Raw genomic sequence first — 20,673 nt, forward strand, 5'->3', positions numbered from 1 at the left:
CGTCTTTCAGTAGAAATATCAGCATTCGATATGTTCGAAATTGGTTCTAAATATGATTTTCAACTTCTAGTTCAATGTAAGAAGTGAAGTCTCAAAATTTTCCTCAACGTCTGCGGCTTGCAAATCCTAAATTGGTCTAAATTGAATACGCGTCAAAATATCAATTCATTATCAAATGATGTCCATCACTTTGTAATCAACTACCGATGATAATATCCAGAAACAAATTACTTCTATAAAATGGCTTTTGATATAAGGAAGGGAATTAATTTAGGGAATTTTCTCACAAAATATCATGACATTGACATTGCAAATGAATTACCTTCTTTCCAAGAATTTGTCGAAGCTATAGTGGTTGTTCCATTAAAAGAGTACCAAAAGCATCGGCTTTCACCAAAATTAAAATACAGAGATGCTGATTACAAAAGATTTTTAAGATTGCTAATTGTGAATTTATTAAAAGACCAATCTCAAAATGTATTGATATCAAAACTACCTCCCTTGAAACTAGACAATTATCTTAACTATAAATTGAAGTCAAATTTCACTAAATCATCATTCTACATGGTATCGGAATTGGAGTCAGAAAACTGGAAAAGAATATTTGAACTTCTTGGGTCAAATAATTTTGCCGATTTGTTGATCAATAATCAGGGATTTAAACAAAAAGGTAAAGCTCAGGTTCAATTCTTCGGAGATAATGTCAGCTACGTACATCGAACTATTGAAATTAATAAAAATTACATTACTAAAAGGTCATTACTACAAAATTTAAATAAGACCCAGGTTTTTTGGAATTATCAGCTCCTTAGGACGAATGAATTGGAGTTGTGTAAGGAAATTTTCGATTCACCTATTAAAGCCAAAAGGTTTAACAAGATCAAAAATATCTTGAAACTGATATTAAGGAATGATGAAAAATGTCGTTACAATATGTTATATAAGGACGCTCTTGTTAAGCAGAAAGAGATTGACTATGAAAATATATCCAACAATGCTAGTTCTTCAGAAGAAATTTTTCTGATTATTTTTTTGGTACTTGGTAAGCTTCTCCCTTTGGATGCTTGGGGAGGTGAGATAAACAAGAAAATTATACGTCATAAGGTAGTAGAATACATGAATTTGGATCCGAATGGAACTTTAAATGTCCACGAGATCACGAAAAATCTTCATTTAAAGGATTTTGTATGGTTAGGAGGATTGAAAGGCTCGTCCAAACAGGATTTTGAAATTAGATCGGTATTGTTAAAAAAATATATTACATGGATATTTGGAACCTTATTAAAAAAAATTGTGAAAGCTTTTTGGTATACAACTGAAACTACATCTGGGGAAATTCTTTTCTTTCCACGTCATACGTGGTACAAAATCCTGACGTTGTGGCTCGAGAAATATGCAGAAGATAATTTTATCAGGACAAATTTACTCGGAGATGAAAAATACAATTATGGTAGACTCAAGCTTGTACCTAAGAAGAACTCTTTTAGATTAATTTGTGTTCCGATCAAAAGAAGCGCAAATGTGTTGACGGCTCAGCTAAATGAAGCAGAACAAGAAAGGCAAAAAATTGAGTACAATGTCTATAGAGCTAACACCTTGAGACCAGTTAGATTGATATTGATTCACAAATTAAACCAAAAAATTCAAAATGACATACGTTATTCAACTACAGCATCATCAACTAAGTACGTAGCTAATCGAATTATAGAGTTTAAATCTAATTTATTAGAACAATATTCTGGTAAAATCCCAAAATTACATATGATTAAATTTGATATGAAAGAATGCTATGACAGAATGGACCAAAAAAAATTAATTGAAAAAGTAATTGGTTTATTCAAAAATGACTCATTTGAACAGAAATATTACTACACTCAGTATTACAGATGTGATTCTTTACTAAGAATTAACAAGATCAAATACAAAGTGGATGATGATATTCATAAGCTCAATATGCTATCACCAAACTTTGATGAGTTACAGAAAGGGGCTTGGTCTGACAAAGGTAAAACAATGGTGTTTACTAGGAGTAAAGTGCTTGAGGAATGTATTCAACAAATATTTGGTGCAAAGGGTTTTACGGTGGATAAAACTTCTTCAGAATTGAAATTTTATAGGAGAAAGCAAGGCATTTTCCAAGGATTTTCATTATCCAGTATTTTTTGTGATATTTTATATAGCTCCATGGTTGCTGAAAATTTTAAATTTTTATGGCAAAATGAGTCAACGGAGCCATTTTTGTTTACGAGGATGGTTGATGACTTTTTGTTTTTAACTCCAAGTAAAGATTTGTATGCAAAGGTATTGAATGTCGTAAATGGAGATCAACTTGAAAAGTATGGAGCTTATGTAAACCAAGAAAAATCTCAATTCATTGATCAAGACGATGAGGATGTATCAATACCAAAAACTTTTCAATTTGTCGGATTGGAAATTGAGCTTGAGACTTTAAACTTTATTAAGGACTATAAAGATTTGGGAGTTTTGCCAACAACAAATTATAGAACTTTTAAGACTTTATTAACTTTTTTGAAAAATACATATCGTGTAAGGTTGCATAACTACATTATAAAAAGGGAGCTTGATTCCAAAAGTTCGGTTTTTCAAAATGTTGGTAATTTACTCGAGCTTGTTCTTTCATCTTTTAAAAGTTCATTTAAAAGAATAAATGCAATTGATCAATTTGTTGTTGTTAAATTCTGTGACTTTCTAATGGATATCATAGATGAAACACTTCGAAAGTTTATGATTGTTAATAAATCCACTGAAGATGTAGATGAATTGTTTGGTAGTCTTAAACATAATTTGCTAGAGAATTTAAGTGGTGTGCAATTTTCAGAGATTGTAGAATTTTTAAAACAATTAGAAACAGATTAAAATTTAAACCTGTAATAATGTACATTTTTTGCGTTTGTATAAGTAAATTTCATTTATCTGAGTTTTCTCTCTATACTACTTTCAAAACCCAAATGGATTATCTGGAGTTGCGGCAGCTAAATTAGCTCTTCTACCTGTTTGTTGAGTTTGTAAAGGTGAGTTCCCAAATCCCATTCCTGTTGGTTGAGACTGCAATTGCTGTGAATTGAAACCTTCAAAGTTCGAGTTATTGTTGCCAAAGCTTGTTGTTGGCATTTGTGAGTTGAATTGAGGAGGCGATGAGATCGATGTATTTGAAAACATATTGGTCATTTGATTCGTTTGAGGTTGTTGAGGTTGATTAAATGTTTGTTGTTGAAACATATTAGGTTGTCCAAATGATGTTTGAGGTGGTAATCCACCAGTGTTTTGATTGAAAAAATTTGGTTGTTGCTGTTGTGGTAGTGGTTGTCCAAATGATGGTTGAGAAAACAATCCAGTAGGTTGTTGAGCTTGGCCAAAAGAAGTTTGAGGCATTATTCCACCAGTTTGTTGTTGTTGACCAAAAGAAGTTTGTGGGAATATATTGTTTTGAGGTTGTTGTGATTGTCCAAATGGAACAGTATTTGTGTTCATAAAACCACCGGTAATTTGTTTTCCAAAATTTGATTGCGGAACGAATCCTCCTGTAATTTGACCACCTGTTCTTTGAGTTGGCTGCAATGGAGGTTGATTGAATGAAGTGGGTGGAAAACCACCTGTAGGTTGAAGTTGTTGCCCAAAAGAAGTTGGAGGTGGTAAACCTCCTGTATTTTGAGAACCAAAGGTTGTTTGAGGCATTGTTATAGGACCTGTTTGTAATGGTATGAAGCTAGGTTGGAATGGTTGAGATTGTTGCTGTTGTTGTGATGATTGTCCAAATGTAGTTGGAGGTGGTAAATTGCCACCAGTTCTTTGTTGATTAACAGTTTGACCAGTTTGTAATGGGATAATTCCAAAAGTAAATTGAGGTTGAAGTATACCTGTTGCTTGAATTGGGACAAATCCAGTTGGTTGTGCAGTAATTGGTATGAAACCTGTAGGTTGTGAAGGCATAAAACCGCCAGTTTGAACAGGTTGTAAACCTGCACCTGTTCTTTGTACAGGTACAAAACCTCCTGTTCTTTGAGCTGGTAAAGGAATAGCCCCTTGTGGTGGTGCTGGAGCAGAATTTGCTGTTTTGGTTGGTTGCAATGGAGGTAAAGACGGAGTTTGATTACTCTTTTGAGGTTCAGATTTATTCTCCATTGGTTTAATATTGACCAAGTCTGATAAAGATCCAGTATATTGAGGGGTCTGTGGTTGAGGAGTTGATTTTAATAAATTTTCATTTGATCTTGCTGCTGGTTTCATTGCCCAAGCATCGTCATCTATTTTTGATGGAGTATTTGTATTATTGAGTTGTGTTTGTTGTGTCTTGATTGGTGATGGTAAAGCATCTTTAGTAACCTTTGATAATTCAGTAGCAGAGTTGTTCTTTAATGCACCATTTGTATCCAAGAACAAACCACCAGATTGTTGTTGTTCTGGTTCAACTGATTTCTTTCTATCATATTTATTATCTAAAAATTTCATTACCCTGATGATATCACCTTCTCTTAAACCTAAAGTTCTCAATAAAGATGGTGAAATATCTTCTAAAATATTTTCATCCATTTGTTCTCTTTCAAAATTTAATGTATAACGTTGACAATTACCAACATCAACACCACACGACAAGAAAAAATCAAACCAATCATATGCTGGTGCTCCATTATTTGAAACTTGAGTAGTTGGGCGAGATTTAGAATGATGAGATGGTTCAATATTGTTAATAGCAGCAGTTGCAGATTGTGGCTTTTTATGTTCTGGTTCTGACACAGTTGCTCCAGATTTACTTTTTGATCTAGCTCTTTTTTCCATTTGCTTTTGAACTAATTGTTTATAATTTTCTAATGATGTACCAGTGATTTTTTCAACATATTCTAAATCCTCAATTGATAACTTTTCAGCTGCAACTGCAATTTTAACTCCATTTGTTTTATGTAAATGTACCTTACCTTCTACACATCCCAAAAATTCAGCTTCAACTTTGAAAGTACCTGAACTATCAATCCATGTTCTCACACGATGGTAATTAGGCATTGATTTATCGTTTTCGTCATATGTTTGTTTTTCTCTATAAGCTCTATCTTTTTCTCTAACTCTTTCTCTTTCATCTCTACCTCTTGAACGTGACTGACGTTTGTCTCTACCATTAACAACTTTTCCTTTTGATTTTGTTGACTTTCTTCTCAAAGGTCCATCAGTTAGATCATCTAAATTCGATGTACTAATCACTTCAATGTATGACGATGGTACAACTCCTTGCCTTCCTGTATCAACATTTTGAACCATCCACCAATCGGTAGATCGAGATTCATTAACGATATAGACTTCATCTCCCTCTCTACAATTCAATTCATCGTCTCCTTGAGCTTTAAAGTCATAAATTAATCTACCAATTTTTTTATTGGCACCTCCCGTACTTGTTTGTGATGCTTGTTGTACTTCTTTCAATCCCTTGGCTTGCTCAGCACCTTTCAAGTCACCCAATATGGCCATAATTGCTTCAGCAACATCTTTAGTTCCTGTATGTAATTCCAATGAAGCAGGTGGATTTTTAAATTCTAAGAATACATGTTTCTTCTCATTATTAAAACTTACTAAATCTCTAATTCTCCATTGATTATCAATTTTAGAGTCTGATCTTAATCTTAATTTTTTTGGATTTTGAGTGTTTGGTTTTATAATAACTAGACCTTGACCTATTGAAACTTTGATGGGTCTTTTCTTTCTTCCGTCTACTTCGTCTATGTGCCAAGTGAAAAACTCTCCATCGTACGAATGTTCCGCATCTTCATTCGGTTGTACGTCTGCTTCCCTTTCGTAATTTCTGCTTGAGCCAACGTTAGTCTCTGGTTCGGATGGTCTTGATGGCATTGGTGGAGGTGCCTCTTCTTCTTCCTCTTCTCCTCCTACTTCCTCCTCGTGATATTCTCTTCTTAAAGGGCTTTGTTGCTCAAGTTGTCTGGGGTAATCCTTTTCTGGAGTCTCAGGTGGTATTTCGTGTTCTGAAGATCTAGTGGGATGTTGAGGTGGTGGTGCAAAATTATTTAATGGCATCGGTATTTGTTTTGGTGGTATGGCTTGTTGTTGAGATTGTTGAATTGGTTGTTGAGCTGAAGTTGCTTGGTTCTCATCTAATTGAATATAATTTGAAGGAATAAACCCGAATTCAGTTTGATTTAAATTTCCAACTAAAATCCAATCTGGATCACTCAAGTCATATATGTTGAAAATTTCATTTTCTTTAAATGATAATTCTTCTTCAGTTTGTTTATCATAATCATATAATGCGGTTGCTTTTCTCAATATTGGTGCTTCTTCAATATAGTTTGAAGGTACTAAACCTTGTGGTTCATCAACAATTTCATTACCTGTTGCAATAACTCTTTTCTTAACTTTCCACCATTCATCAATGTCTGATTTCTCCAAAAGATACAAAAGATCATCAGCGGCAATTGTCAATTCTTCATCTGCTTGTGCATCATAATCATACACGGCTTTATAAACGCCAATATATGACATGATTAAATTGATTGGTGTAGTTGATGTTGGTTTCTATAATTGTTCAAGATTAAAGTCTTTAATCTGAACCGAGAAACTTTGATAAAAGGAGTTTTTGTTCGACATTTATTTTGTGTTCCAAATTATTATAAAAATATGTTGCTATCACAAAGTAAATAATATGTACTTTCAGAACATAATGAAGAGTCAAGAAGATTCAAAAACAGTTTATTAATATTTAAGCATATATTTAAGGTCCTGAATCGGAATTTAAGCTAGCTTAAAATCTAAAAGTTACATGAAGAATTGAATTAATTTTTGATATTTGAAAAATTTTATACTTTCCTTTTTTTTTATTGTTACTTTTTTGCAGCCATTTATATATAATTTACATTTGTAATTGGTCTATCAAAATTTAATAAAACAGTTTCAATATTTTCTATTGATGTTAAAGCTGTATGTGCGTAATTTTCAGTTGTAGCTGAACCAATATGAGGTGTTAGAACAACATCTTGTCTACCAATTAATTCCGGATTTACTGTTGTTTGTTCATTTTCGAAGACATCTAAACCAGCAAATAGTATTTTACCATTTTTTAATCCTTGAATCAAAGCATTCTCATCTATACAGGATCCTCTTCCTATGTTAATTATTCTGAATGGCTTCTTCATGTTGTCGATTATTCTCGAATTGATAATATGTTTAGTACTAGGAGATCCAGGACAAGCTATAACTATCAAATCTGCAAATTCTTTTGTGTCTTCGATTGTAGGATGATAAGTTACATTGTAACCTAAATTTTTCTCCTCGGAATCTGTCAACTTATTTCTTTTAACATAATGAACATTCATACCGATAAGATCTAATCTTTTTCCAATCAATCTTCCAATATTACCAAACCCCACTATAACAACATCATGATTTCTTGGTGACAAATTCGCTCTCCCACAGCATTTCTCACCAAAAGATCCCTTCAATTCTGGCTTCATCTCAGCTTTGCCTTCTAATTTGTTGAATTTACCTTCAATTAAAGATGATCTCAAAACTCCCGTTGTGGTAAATTCATCTTTGAAATTCAATTCATATAATTTGAAATTTCTAAAACTAGCAATAGTATTGTACAAAACCATATCAGCAACTGCTTCAAAAGCTAAATTTGATGGAACATTAGTCAAAATTATTCCTCTTTCAGTTAGTTCCTTTGTGTCAAAATGATCATGACCAACTGTACAAGTAGTTATGATTTTTAAATTCCTGGGAGCAAAACTAATCAATTTTCCACGGAATCCACCCAATTGAGAAAAACCCATCCAACCACAGTATATTGCTTCTATGTCCTTAAATTTTGATTGAAAATCTTTTACACATTGTTCGACAGTGGTAACTTGATAATATATGCACTCAAATAGAGTTTCAAATCTTTTAAGTTCTTCTATTCTTGGTTTTTCTAAAAACAAAACCTTCTGTTTAATAGTCATAGTGAGTTTCTAAGTAAACCTTATGTGATTAATATCTAAGCCCTACTCATAACCTTGAATTCAAAAGTGGATATATCATCATTTATATAACATAGGGCTGAAAAATACATCAATAATGTGGCCTAACGATCTTAAACACAAGATCTAAGTTATTTATTTATTTTTCAATAGCCTTCATTTACCGCTCAATTACATACAATTTTTTTAAGGAGTGTGCGGCTGATATTGAAATTTTTAAATTAACCCGGAATTGTACCACTTAGTTTCATGATTAACTCAATTGGCTGAAATCTACTTAATTCCTTTCTAAAATTAGCATGGCGAAGCCATGTGACTTAGTAAGATGCGTAACAGAAAGACGGAAGTACCTCAATGCTCAAAGTTCAATCTACAACTAACGAGAGAGCGAAATAGAATATTCAAACAAAATGAAATTGAAATCATTTAAATAAAAAAAAATCATCTTAAATTACGTTTTTGTTAATTACTAATCCTATTTAGTCATAGTTCATGTTACTGAATCATAAGCTGAATTTATAAATCTAATGAGCCATTCCTGGTTCACCCAAATATTTAGCTTTCAATACAGTACCACATTGCCAACATCTAGCTGGTTTTCCTTCTTCAACTTTCATCCAATATGGTTTATGATCTTGTTGAGCAGTACCTTTACATCCGACATATCTATATCCAATATAAGTTGGAACTAAAAATGGATCAGCCATTGTTCCTTTACCTTCAGTGATTGGCATTTCCATATCGAAAACATCAATACCTTCTCTTTTACCTAATAATTCCAATCTTTGTAAACCTGTAGATTGATCTAAATCGGTTGGGATGACACCTGGTTTAGCACCTGGACCAATTAATGATGCTGGTCCAGTAACTTCTTGTAAATCTTTAGCGGTTTTTACTGTTCTAGTTGCTTCTGAAGCATAATCTGCAGTTTTATTGGATAAGACTTTTGAAGTAGATAAGCATCTGGTTTGTCTTGAGGTGAGTCTGAGAGAACGTGAAAGCATTCTAAAAATTCGATGTTAGTATTGAGTATGGATTAAAGTTTGAATTGAACTCTAAGTTATGTAGGTTGAACAAATGCTAAGGAAATTGTGGGTTGCCTGAATGAAACTATCTGGTGCTGATTTAAAGAAACAGTTTGTGAATTCAGATTTGTATTTCTGCGTTCAATCAATTGATTGTAATCAAGCTATTATAGTTTGAAGATCATGTATAATCTCCAGAATGGTTCGTGTGATTCAACCTTCAGATCAAAAAATGGGATTCGAGATTCAATTGGTGTAAGTGGATACTTGAAACATACGTGTTTAGTATATATGTATGTGATGTATGATTAAATTGAGACTGGATAAAAAATGTGAAATTCGAATAAATAATTAAATTAAATTTTGTTTATGGGTAACAATTCAATTTATCAGATGTGAGTTGCTATGGTTTGAAGTAAGTTTATATGTTCCAATGGTTATATTATGATGATTGTTATCGATTTGTTCCTACTTAAATTAATCAGCTCATAATTTTTATCGTTGTTTCTCTCTTGAGTAAGAGCTTAATTAATACTAACTAATTTTAATTGGTTTAAGTTAAGTCAGGATATTTTGACGTATTATTAAATATGCGACACTTTTTGCAGTTTAAAAATAATTCAAAGTTCAAGGTAATTATTACTTACTATCAAAACCTCAAGGTTGGTATGCTCTGAAGGAGAGTTTGGTTAGAGGAAAGAGCGAATTTGAACACTGTTTTAATGTAGAATTCAGGTCTCTCAACAAGACGATTTTGCTCTTTCAACAAGTAATTACATGTTAGCCATTTAAAACAACCAAGATTGTTATAATTTGTTTGTTTAACTTGCAGTAAGGAGCAAATATCTAATAGTGATGCATCTAGTTCTTTCGAATCTTGAATTTTCGATGCGAGACCTTCTATAACTAATGAGAAATGTTATGTAGAATATTCAACTGTTGATATAATCATGTAATGGACGTTATATGTTTGAAGATCTCATATTAGGGCTATAGCCATATTGTAGATGCTACCAAGTTCAATTTGATTTTGCTACCAACTCGACCCAAGTGAAATCTCGAGCACCATCATTACGCGCAGATTATATAGGTTAGTGCGTCATTGTAAGTCATAAATTTTAATTTTTTGTACTATTTCGAGCGACTTGCACTGTTCTCTCGCTGAAAGTGAATTCTGTACTAATAAAATTTTTCAAATATTAATTTTCAAATTCCTTTTCTTACTTTTACTTTTATATCAACAACGATAAAGAAGTATGTTCATACAACAGATCACATAATAATTGGGATAGATATCAAGACAAGCAGGACTGTGGGATCAAGAAATTAATAGATAAGACAATGAGACTAGAGAGGAAATTACAACAATGAGAAATATTGTTATCGAAGAACGTTTCAAAGGTTATGTGAATCATTAAAGTCACTACAGTTAAGAAAGTTTGTACTAAGTACTCAAGATAACATCAACTCCTCGTCATTCGAAGCATGAAAAGCAAAAGACACTAAAATTCATAGACAAAAATCATCAAGATAAAGAACTGTCGGAATCAAATTCGAAGAATATATCTTGCCACTCAGAAACTTTCTACCACTGCATTCCAATCATTGTCATTCTATCTGACCAATTATTGTACCCTACATAAGTCTGAATACTAACAAATGCCTTATTTTAGCTAACATGCCAAAAAAGAGAGCTTCCAACGGTAGAAACAAGAAAGGTAGAGGTCACGTCAAACCAGTTAGATGTTTAAACTGTGCCAGATGTGTACCAAAAGATAAAGCTATCAAAAGAGTCACTATAAGAAACATGGTTGAAGCTGCTGCTGTTAGAGATTTATCAGAAGCTTCAGTCTACTCAGAATATGCATTACCAAAATTATATAATAAATTACACTATTGTGTTTCATGTGCTATTCATGCTAGAATTGTTAGAGTTAGATCAAGAACTGACAGAAGAATCAGAACTCCACCACAAAGAAAAAGATTTACTTCTGACAGAAAAGTTTCACCACAAGATGCTGCTAAAAAAACCATTGTTGTTTAAGTATAGGTAAACTAAAGAATATTGAGGTCAATCTTAAACAAAGTTGTATATTTTTCAAAAAACGGTATATTGAATACATGTTAATTAAGTATTAATGATTATACTTGTATAGGAAGTAATATATCAAAATCATTTTATTGTAAAAAAATAATAACATTATGGATTATAATTATATATCGAAATTGATTGATAGAAAATTGAAGGGTTGTATTTAATGATAATTTTGAAACAATCTGAATTAATTTTTAGGTTGTAACGTAGTTATGAATACTTGACACATCCACTTTTTACTATTTCAAATTATTGAATATCCTAAAGACGACTCCTATTTAACCCCTGTCACTCTGTTGTTTACTTTATTGACAAAGTGCAAAAGTTTATTTTCTGTGGTCTAGATATGTAATTTAAAAAATTCAATGCATACTTGAGGTAAAAATTCAATTTTGTTGATTAGCAAAACTTGTTAAAGAGTGGGATGGTTGGTTTTACAAGCCGAGTAATTCGATCAAAATCAAAGATCATATTATTCGGTCCTTCTAATCTCTATAAAAATAATTGGTACTTTTTTTAATTTGCAAATCAGTTGTTACATTTTTGAGGGCATGATACACAGTATTTATTGTGTACTTATTTTTTTGATTCTTTTTGCAACAATTTAATTTGAAACATGTAAAAAAAATTATTCAATATATTCAAAGAAAACCCGGAAGTAAAACCATCATTAAAGCACCATTGCTCTACTTAGCTAGAATACAAGCTTGAATTGTTGAGATTTACTTCTTCGAAAATACAAGAGAATAGCTACTACTGAAATAACAGGACAATTGGTATATACGTTTCAGAATGTGGAGTTCATGCTACCAAGGGTAATCGATTTTCATATCATTGGACCCTGATTTAAATTCGTATCAAAAAGACTTTGGAATGGTTCTCAATTCAATTCCAATGAGCAGATACCATTGACTACTTGGCTTTGAATTTTTTCATATACTTGCAGCTCTCGTGATATGTAATACTAAAATTTTAGTTGAAAAATCCAACACTACATCGTAGATTCAAATCATTTTTCTTACACATAGTTCTTTGAAATATTCAGAACTAAATTAGAGAGGAATTGAATCTAAATTTTAAAAAGATTCTCAATAGCTGAAGTTTCGTAAACATACGACACTAATTTTTGGTATAAGAATTGTGAATAAATACTTGATAATGGGTGTTAAAACTTGGTTGGAGGTAGTGTAAAATTTGCTCTGTTGGAACCGAACAAAATAAATTTACTGCGGATTAACATATCTTGTAGGGCGAAAGCTTAGTACACCTTTGACGTAAAGAGAATCAATAGTAGGAAATATTTCATCACGATATTCAAAATGTTTTAAAATTCAAATTTCAAAGACCGAAATCATTTTAGTGCAATGATATAGTCCCTGTATTTGTTGTAAATTTTTATCGTTGTAGATATAAGTTCTGGTTGTAGATTACAAATTGAAACTAAGTAATTAAATTGTTGATGAGACTTTGATTAAAGAGCGTTTAATATCAAAAAAAAAAAAGATCAACATTAATACCATCCATCATAAATCAGTACAACCTACACAACTACAAATCTAAAATACCGTTACATAAATTGAATCTGATTTGAATTTGAACAATCGTTTTATAAAGCATACAGTTTAATATTAATAAACAAAGGCGATATTGAATATTAAATTATCAACTCAGACTAAACAAATTGCACTCAAGTTTCACAATCTACAATCCACAATTTGACGAGATCAAAGAAACATCCTATTTACGCAATTATTCTGTCATACGCTTCATTTTAAATTGATCATTCAAAACATAGCACAAATCATCACCATTCAATTGGATTCTTGACTAACGAAAATTCAATTAAATCAACTATAGCAATATACTCAATATGTCACTGGATGAAACTTGGAAATTTTCACAATGCTTTGGTGATAAAGGAGATATAGATAATATCACTGAAGCAGATATCATATCAACAGTTGAATTTGATAGTACAGGAGATTTTCTAGCAACTGGTGATAAAGGAGGAAGAGTAGTATTATTTGAAAGAAATCAATCAAAAGATAAAAAACAAAATTGTGAATACAAATTTTATACAGAATTTCAAAGTCATGATGCAGAATTTGATTATCTAAAGTCATTAGAAATTGAAGAAACTATAAATAAAATTAAATGGTTAAAACTGGGTAATGATTCATTATATTTATTATCAACAAATGATAAAACTATAAAATTATGGAAAATTCAAGAAAGAACTATAAAATTAGTAAGTGAGAATAATCTTAATGGAATGAGTCATTATTCAAAAGATGGTGGAATATCATCATTAAAATTACCTCAATTACAATTACATGATAAATTAGTTTCTGCTCAACCAAAAAAAATATATTCAAATGCTCATGCTTATCATATAAATTCAATATCAGTAAATTCAGATCAAGAAACTTATTTAAGTGCTGATGATTTAAGAATAAATTTATGGAATTTAGGAATATCTGATCAATCATTTAATGTAGTTGATATAAAACCAACAAATATGGAAGAATTAACTGAAGTTATAACAAGTGCAAAATTTCATCCATCACAATGTAATTTATTTATGTATAGTTCATCAAAAGGAACGATAAAATTATCAGATATGAGATCAAATTCATTATGTGATACACATTCAAAAATATTTGAAGAATATTTAGATCCATCATCTCATAATTTTTTTACAGAAATAACAAGTTCAATGTCAGATGTTGAATTTAGTCATGATGGTAGATATATAGCAAGTAGAGATTTTATGACTGTTAAAATATGGGATTTAGCAATGGAAAATAAACCTTTAAAAACTATAAACGTTCATGAACATTTAAGAGAAAGATTATGTGATACTTATGAAAATGATGCAATTTTTGATAAATTTGAAGTTCAATTTAGTGGTGATAATAAATCTATAATGACTGGTTCATATAATAATAATTTTATGATTTACCCTAATGTTATAAATACTGGTGATACTAAACCAAAAACAATTAAAAAGAAAACAAAACGTGGAAATGATTCAGATACAGAAGATTTAGATCCTTCATTAAATAAAAATTCTCCAAATTCACAATTAAATGATGATGATGATGAAGATGATGATGAAGATGAAGATGTTGAAGATGAAGAACCACAAGAAGATGATGAAGAAATAGAACAAGAAGAAATTATATTACAAGCAGATAAATCAGCTTTTAAATCTAAAAAATCAGGTCAACATCCAACAAGACGTAGAATGATGTCAGGTGTAGGATCAAGTCTTACATCAAATAATGGATTAAATTCAAATGGTAATAGAGAATTTGATGATATTGATTTTAAAAAAAATATTTTACATTTATCATGGCATCCAAAAGAAAATTCAGTTGCAATTGCTGCTACTAATAATTTATATATTTTTTCAACATTATAAATAAAGGAAGAGTTATAAATTGGATCGGATTTGATGAGAAAAATTGATAGATGATGTATTTTTAAGTTACAATTCTTGTAGAAACTGCCTTCAATAAACAGCCACGTTTTAAAAAAAGCAAATAACTACATTCAAGTCGATCTAGCTCTTTGGCGAAATGGTTAGATGTTTCAATTGAACATACAAGGAAGTGATGAACTCAATCAAAAAAAATAAAAAATCAATACATTAAATAAACTCCTAAACTAATCTTCATAAACAATCTTACTTTACTTTTTTTATTAATTATTTTTCTTCGAGCTCCTCTTAATTTTGAACATGTCTGTTTATATCACTATTCCAAAATAAAGTTTTATCACCATCACCCCAAAAGAAAGGTTTTGATCTAATATTTTGATAATCATATTGTTGAGGCCATTCTTCATCACTTAAATGTCTTGTATGTTCTCTATGTTTAGCATGATCCATTTCAATTTTTCCAACAGGAATAGCAACTAAAAAAATTGCGGGAATTGCAACTACATAAGTTAATTTTTTCCAAAGATTAGTTATACTTTCTGAATGATGAACTTTTTCTTCATAATTTTTGATAAATTCTTTACCCTTTGGTAAATCTTGTTTATATGCTACATCTTTTAAATGTTTTGATGGTGCATAATGAGATGCAAATCTTCTGAATGTAAATTTTGGAATTGATTGTTTAAACATTGTTTGAATTGGATATTTGTTTATATTGTTAGACGATGATGGTTTGGTGTTTGGTACTTATTAAGTTGAAGGTTTATTTTTTTGTATCGATTTTATTGGTTTTAACTTTAGTAGTGTATTGATGATCAAAATTAATATTAAACATGAAGCAAAAAAATAATCGAATGTTTAATTTCCCCATATAATTGATAGAGCTAAAATGCTGAAACACTAGAGTCTTTTACAAATGAAAATGAAAACGAGAACAAAATCCTTGTCGAATGGTCTGAAGTATTTTTTGATCACAAATAGTGCTTCAATATCAAATTAAATTATCAGATTGTTTTTGATGTTCAGGTACTATTCGTGATCGATCATAAATTCCAAGTATAAAAGATCCTTTTTAGAATTTAGTTTAACAATCCGATTGAAGGTGATAGACAAACGTAAAATGGACCTACACATGTAGAACTTGATTTATTGGGGAAAAGAGTTTTGAAATAAGAATTCATATAATTTGTCATCTTCAATTTAAATTTTTTCATAATTCAATTTGACAACCATTAAACTAAGGGTTTAACAGTACCAACCGTCTAATTTTGTCAACGGAAAGCTCAGTCAGTACTTTCGCATAAGGTACACGAAGAAGAGGTTTGAGGTACTGGTTAATTTTTGTATTTCACAATTTTTAAGATTGGTGTTGCAAATTAAAACTCGAGATTGCAAGCGTCCAACTCATGATTTCTTTTTATAGGAATAAGAAGGAAATAAAGTACTTCGCCTTATTACAAAATCTCACCAAATTATCTCTATGAGACAATGTTCATTAATGATACAGAATGAATTCATCTTCTATATATATCTAATTTATCAAAATTCTAAATATTCTAATCCTTCTATATCAAATAAATAAACTTTTGTAAAAAAAAGATTGAATGCTAATTTTAAATTGAATCTTTTGAATTTAAATTGATGGTCGTTCTTGTTGTTGAATAAATGGCTTACCATTTGAATCAATTAATACACCAGAATCATTTTCAATTGGTTCTTCTTTTACTGTTTCTTTTGTTGATTCTTCTTCAATTGCTTCTTCTTTTAAAATATCTTTAGCTGATCCTTTCACTGGCTCATCAACAGGTTCATTCACATTTTCTTCTTTCCCTTCTTCATCATTAGTTAAAGGTTTATTAATTAAATTTTGAAATTTTTCATTTTCTATTATTAATTGATCATAATTAAATTTTTTTAATTTTAAAATTTCTATAGATTTATCAAATGCATAATTATTTAATTTACTTTCATATTGGAAATAATCATTTCTTAAATTTTTTCTAATGTCTTGTTTTAAATTTTGATTATCATTGAAAAATAAAGATGATGTACTTTCATGATTATATATTTTTTTCAATTCTTGATAATGTAAATTTGTAATATTTCTAGTTTTTAAAAATTCTTTAAAATTTTTTAAATTCTTGTATAAATATTCAATAATTTCATCAGTTTTCAAATTCATAATTAAAGATTTATCATTTTTTAATTTATTTATCTGATCTTTATTTCCACCACCCAAAAAATCTAAAAATTCATTCTTGGAAATCCAATTTCTTAATTTTGGTAAATATAAATAATTCTTATAAGTTTTTTCATTTAATGATTTATCTCCATACTCCGTTAATAACATTGATTCAAAATTATTTGGTATATAACCATATTCTCCCTCCACCAAGCTTAATTTTAATGGTGATAAATCTGTTAATTTTGAAAAATGAACATTTCTACAATTATAAACTTTTAAAAATTCATTTCTTTGATATTGAGAAATAGTTTGATCTTTTAAATTTCTATCATATTCTGTTCCCTTAAGTAATGAATTATATCTTATTGGTGCATGAGTATCACTAATTGCTAATCCTGTTATATCAATATATAATCCAGTATCTAAATCAATAAATCTTGCATCAATATTATTTTTGCCATTACCTCTAACTCTTTGAGAAATAATTGAAGAAGAATCTAAAAAATATCTTCCATATTTTATTTCTTTATCTAATTCATTACCAAAATTTATAACAATAGTTTGATTAAAAAATTGTGATAATTTATGTAAATCATCAATTGGCATTTGAACATCAACATCTCCATCCCATGGAAATTGTAATCCATTCCAATACCAACTTAATAAAGAACCATGAGCAATCCAAGTATTTAAATTATGCTGGTTAGTTAATTTTAAAAAAGTTTGTAATAAACCATTTATACTAATTTCTTGTTTTGGTGTACCATTTATTATACCATTTATAAATCTCCAATCATAATGACCTCCAATTCCATAATTATGTTCCTTTTTGATTATATTTGCTTCTCGAAAATATTTTGGAGGATTTGAATCTTGTATTGAATGTTTTAAAGAATTTAAGTAATTTATATCAGTTTGATTAAGATTTATTTGAGCATCTAAGTCATTTAAAATTTCATTAGTTTTATCGATAAATTGATTATGATTTAATTTTTTTTCATAAGGTAAATTTTCAAAATTTGGAGATAAATTTTTTGATAATTTTAAAATTTCTTCTTTTATATTAATATCTCCACCATCTTGATAAATTTCAGGTATATTTTTTAAATTGTTTCGGTTGGATTGATTTACATTAAATTGAACAGACTTATCATTTGGTAATAAAAAAGTTAAAGTTAATGGATTTTTCATAAATTCATAAAGATAAGATTTTGCAATAATTGGTCTTAATTCTTTTTTATTTCTACCTGAAAATGCAAAAATATGAAACCCAGTTGTTAATTGATTATTTAAATTATTATCTTTAATATCTTTTATTCTTTCAATAAAATAAGGATCATAATTATTTTCATTGTTTAAAATAGTTTCAATTTCATTATCTTGTATACAATATTTATTTATTGGAAATAAATCATCTCTTTCATTAGTTTTTGGATTTTTTTTAGTTACATCAAACATTTTACATTGCTTTTTGACTGGATTGAAAAGATATTGTTCTAACACTGACATATCTGTATAATCTGACCAATGGAATGTGGGAATTTCAATGTTGGTGTTGGGGCTGGTCGATTCAAAATTTTCATTTTCATTTATATATCTTAATAATAAACCAAATGTAAATCTTGGATCATATTGTTGAAAAATTGGTAAAGAATCTTTTAATGAAGGAATTGAAATAGTATTAAAATCGTCATTATTTTCATTTTTATTAATTTCTATTTCATTTAATATTTCATCTATTTTTGATTTTTCTTTATTATTATTATTAATTTTTTTATCCAATTTTTTAATTGAATTTATCAAGTTTATATCAAATTGTGTATAATCTTTAAAATTATCTGATAACGATAAAAATGAATTAATTTTTGGTATATTAACATTTTCCATAACAAAATTTTTTATTGGTTGTAATTTTATATAAAATATTATTATACTATTTATTAGTAGTATTGATATAAATAATATAACGCCTCTTGATCGTCTTATGATCATTTTCGAACTTTTCTATGTTATGAATGATGTGGTATGCTATATGATGTTGATTTATGTATAAAGATGTAGTAATAATGGTATTTAATGGATAGAATGGGTAAATATATGATGTAAGTTCTATTTTTTTGGTATAGTTTGATATGATAATATAAGTTTTTGTAAGTATGAAATTAATGTGTAAGATCTATTAATCTTCAATATCTTCCTCTTCTTCTACTCTCCAGTTGTCTAGTCTAGTTGTTGTTGTAGTTTTAATAAATTTTATTTGTTGTTGCAATTTGGTTGTAAAAAAAGTAAAAGTTAAAATTCCAAAAAAAGTTAATGATCTTAAGACAATTAATAAAATTTTCCACTAAGTAAATTAAGTTGAATCGGAAACACAAACAAAAAATAAATAAAGTATTATGATGTAACCATATATTAAATCAAAATCAAATGGATGATAAATCAAACAACAAAAAGATCTTGATAGGAGTTGACAAATATATATATATGAACGATATATCACTTATGGTTAAAATGTTGATTTTATCTTCAATAATAAAATTATTTCGTTCAATATTTTTAAGCCTATTCAATCAAAACTTATTAAAGTAACAAAAATTATATTTTTTTTTTGTCAGATTTTAAATTATTATTTTGAAACAAATGACATAATCTTGATAAATCTTAAATTGAATTAATAACTATTATTCGACTAGTCGATACGAATCAATCAATCTTTGAATGAATGTAGGCATCGATTCCATCCAAAATAGAGATAATCAACCTAATTATTCACGTAACACTATATATAGATGCCGTAGACTCCTAATTATTTTAACTCAAATTAGTAAATGATCGTGTTTCTCTTATCAAAATAAAAATATAATACAGAAAGAAATTTTTCATTTCAAAGCCATGTTCAAAGTTACATCACTTGATTTAAAAGGACATTGTGTTAATACAAAGATAAATTAATAAACAAGGCTCGTATTTTGAGAATTTTATCTCTACTTTGAGATTTCAAATTAAAGAGTTATCGTCTGATGATTAGAGCTAAGATAATCAAGTTGATAATCTACGAGATATTTGATATTACTTACTATTTGTTCCTTTTATACTTTTAGTTTAATGTACATTTACTTAAATTTTGATTTTGAGTTCAAAAACGAATAAACTCCGCTTTTCTAAGAAATTTTATGTCCACTACCGACGTAATACAGAGTAAGTAATCTCATCAAAACCTTAAAAAAATGATATTGGTTCAAGTTTATTGACTCAATAAAGCTCAAGAGTTGGTTAATGGTATACACGATACCGCTTGATTTTAATTTTTTAACACTCCATGGAAAATTGTTAGTGTCCTATTATAGTCGTCTAACGATTTTAATAATTCGTAACCAAGATTAAAAATTGAAATGAAGTATTATTGAATGATCCTAAGATCTTTTAAACCTATGTAGATTGAATGACATAAGAGTAATTTTTCTATAAAATGATAGCTTAATCTGATGATTAAATTCTCGAAAATACAATAATTGAAATCTTATTCGTCGATCATAGAAAGGTGAAGAAACAATATTAATGAATTACAAAAGAGATCTTTCGGCTCAGGATATGTGTGAAACAAATGAATAACATATATGTAACCATTTAAATTCAATTACTAATGTATTCAATCTGATTTAAAATTTTGAAATTATTTTCTAGATCTATCAAATCTAAAATCTAAAATATCAAATCTAAAAAGCTCGTAAATTTTTCCAAATCAAGAATAAATGCGGCTAATGAAATAAATGTACCTTAAATTTAATCTTTTGTATTGATCTATCTAATTGAGCATCATATATTGGTTTTGAGAAAAACAACGAAATAAACTTCAAAGATTAATCCCTTTATGTATCTACTCTTTTTTTTTTTTTTTTCAATATTAATTGTTTATTAGATCAGTAGTCTAGCTTGCTAAACAGTAA

General features: G+C 29.1%; 8 protein-coding genes across 8 annotated transcripts; 3 read left to right on the plus strand and 5 right to left on the minus strand. All coding sequences in view use genetic code 12, as the record gives it.

Moving 5' to 3' along the window:
• Positions 1–240: 240 nt before the first annotated feature.
• On the plus strand, positions 241–2,877 carry TERT (Tertp; the record flags this gene model as incomplete). The annotated part of the gene is made up of 1 exon (XM_051757895.1): positions 241–2,877. One exon carries the CDS (start codon positions 241–243, stop codon positions 2,875–2,877), a length of 2,637 nt encoding a protein of 878 aa, XP_051614575.1.
• An 81-nt stretch (positions 2,878–2,958) lies between these two features.
• SLA1 (cytoskeletal protein-binding protein) lies at positions 2,959–6,504 on the minus strand (the record flags this gene model as incomplete). Its single annotated transcript, XM_051757896.1, has 1 exon — positions 2,959–6,504. One exon carries the CDS (start codon positions 6,502–6,504, stop codon positions 2,959–2,961), a length of 3,546 nt encoding a protein of 1,181 aa, XP_051614576.1.
• A 356-nt stretch (positions 6,505–6,860) lies between these two features.
• On the minus strand, positions 6,861–7,961 carry KGF55_003136 (uncharacterized protein; the record flags this gene model as incomplete). Its single annotated transcript, XM_051757897.1, has 1 exon — positions 6,861–7,961. The coding sequence occupies one exon, from the start codon at positions 7,959–7,961 to the stop codon at positions 6,861–6,863; it is 1,101 nt and encodes a 366-aa protein (XP_051614577.1).
• A 542-nt stretch (positions 7,962–8,503) lies between these two features.
• Positions 8,504–8,983, minus strand: COX4 (cytochrome c oxidase subunit IV; the record flags this gene model as incomplete). Its single annotated transcript, XM_051757899.1, has 1 exon — positions 8,504–8,983. The coding sequence occupies one exon, from the start codon at positions 8,981–8,983 to the stop codon at positions 8,504–8,506; it is 480 nt and encodes a 159-aa protein (XP_051614578.1).
• A 1,699-nt stretch (positions 8,984–10,682) lies between these two features.
• On the plus strand, positions 10,683–11,048 carry RPS26A (40S ribosomal protein eS26; the record flags this gene model as incomplete). Its single annotated transcript, XM_051757900.1, has 1 exon — positions 10,683–11,048. The coding sequence occupies one exon, from the start codon at positions 10,683–10,685 to the stop codon at positions 11,046–11,048; it is 366 nt and encodes a 121-aa protein (XP_051614579.1).
• A 1,921-nt stretch (positions 11,049–12,969) lies between these two features.
• On the plus strand, positions 12,970–14,523 carry CDC55 (protein phosphatase 2A regulatory subunit; the record flags this gene model as incomplete). Its single annotated transcript, XM_051757901.1, has 1 exon — positions 12,970–14,523. One exon carries the CDS (start codon positions 12,970–12,972, stop codon positions 14,521–14,523), a length of 1,554 nt encoding a protein of 517 aa, XP_051614580.1.
• Positions 14,524–14,829: 306 nt separating this feature from the next.
• On the minus strand, positions 14,830–15,231 carry COX13 (cytochrome c oxidase subunit VIa; the record flags this gene model as incomplete). The annotated part of the gene is made up of 1 exon (XM_051757902.1): positions 14,830–15,231. One exon carries the CDS (start codon positions 15,229–15,231, stop codon positions 14,830–14,832), a length of 402 nt encoding a protein of 133 aa, XP_051614581.1.
• A 943-nt stretch (positions 15,232–16,174) lies between these two features.
• On the minus strand, positions 16,175–18,613 carry KGF55_003141 (uncharacterized protein; the record flags this gene model as incomplete). The annotated part of the gene is made up of 1 exon (XM_051757903.1): positions 16,175–18,613. One exon carries the CDS (start codon positions 18,611–18,613, stop codon positions 16,175–16,177), a length of 2,439 nt encoding a protein of 812 aa, XP_051614582.1.
• Between the last annotated feature and the right edge of the window lie 2,060 nt (positions 18,614–20,673).

Source organism: Candida pseudojiufengensis, assembly GCF_024610245.1.
Source record: "Candida pseudojiufengensis strain CBS 10847 chromosome Unknown scaffold4, whole genome shotgun sequence".
Classification (NCBI taxonomy): domain Eukaryota; kingdom Fungi; phylum Ascomycota; class Pichiomycetes; order Serinales; family Debaryomycetaceae; genus Lodderomyces; species Lodderomyces pseudojiufengensis.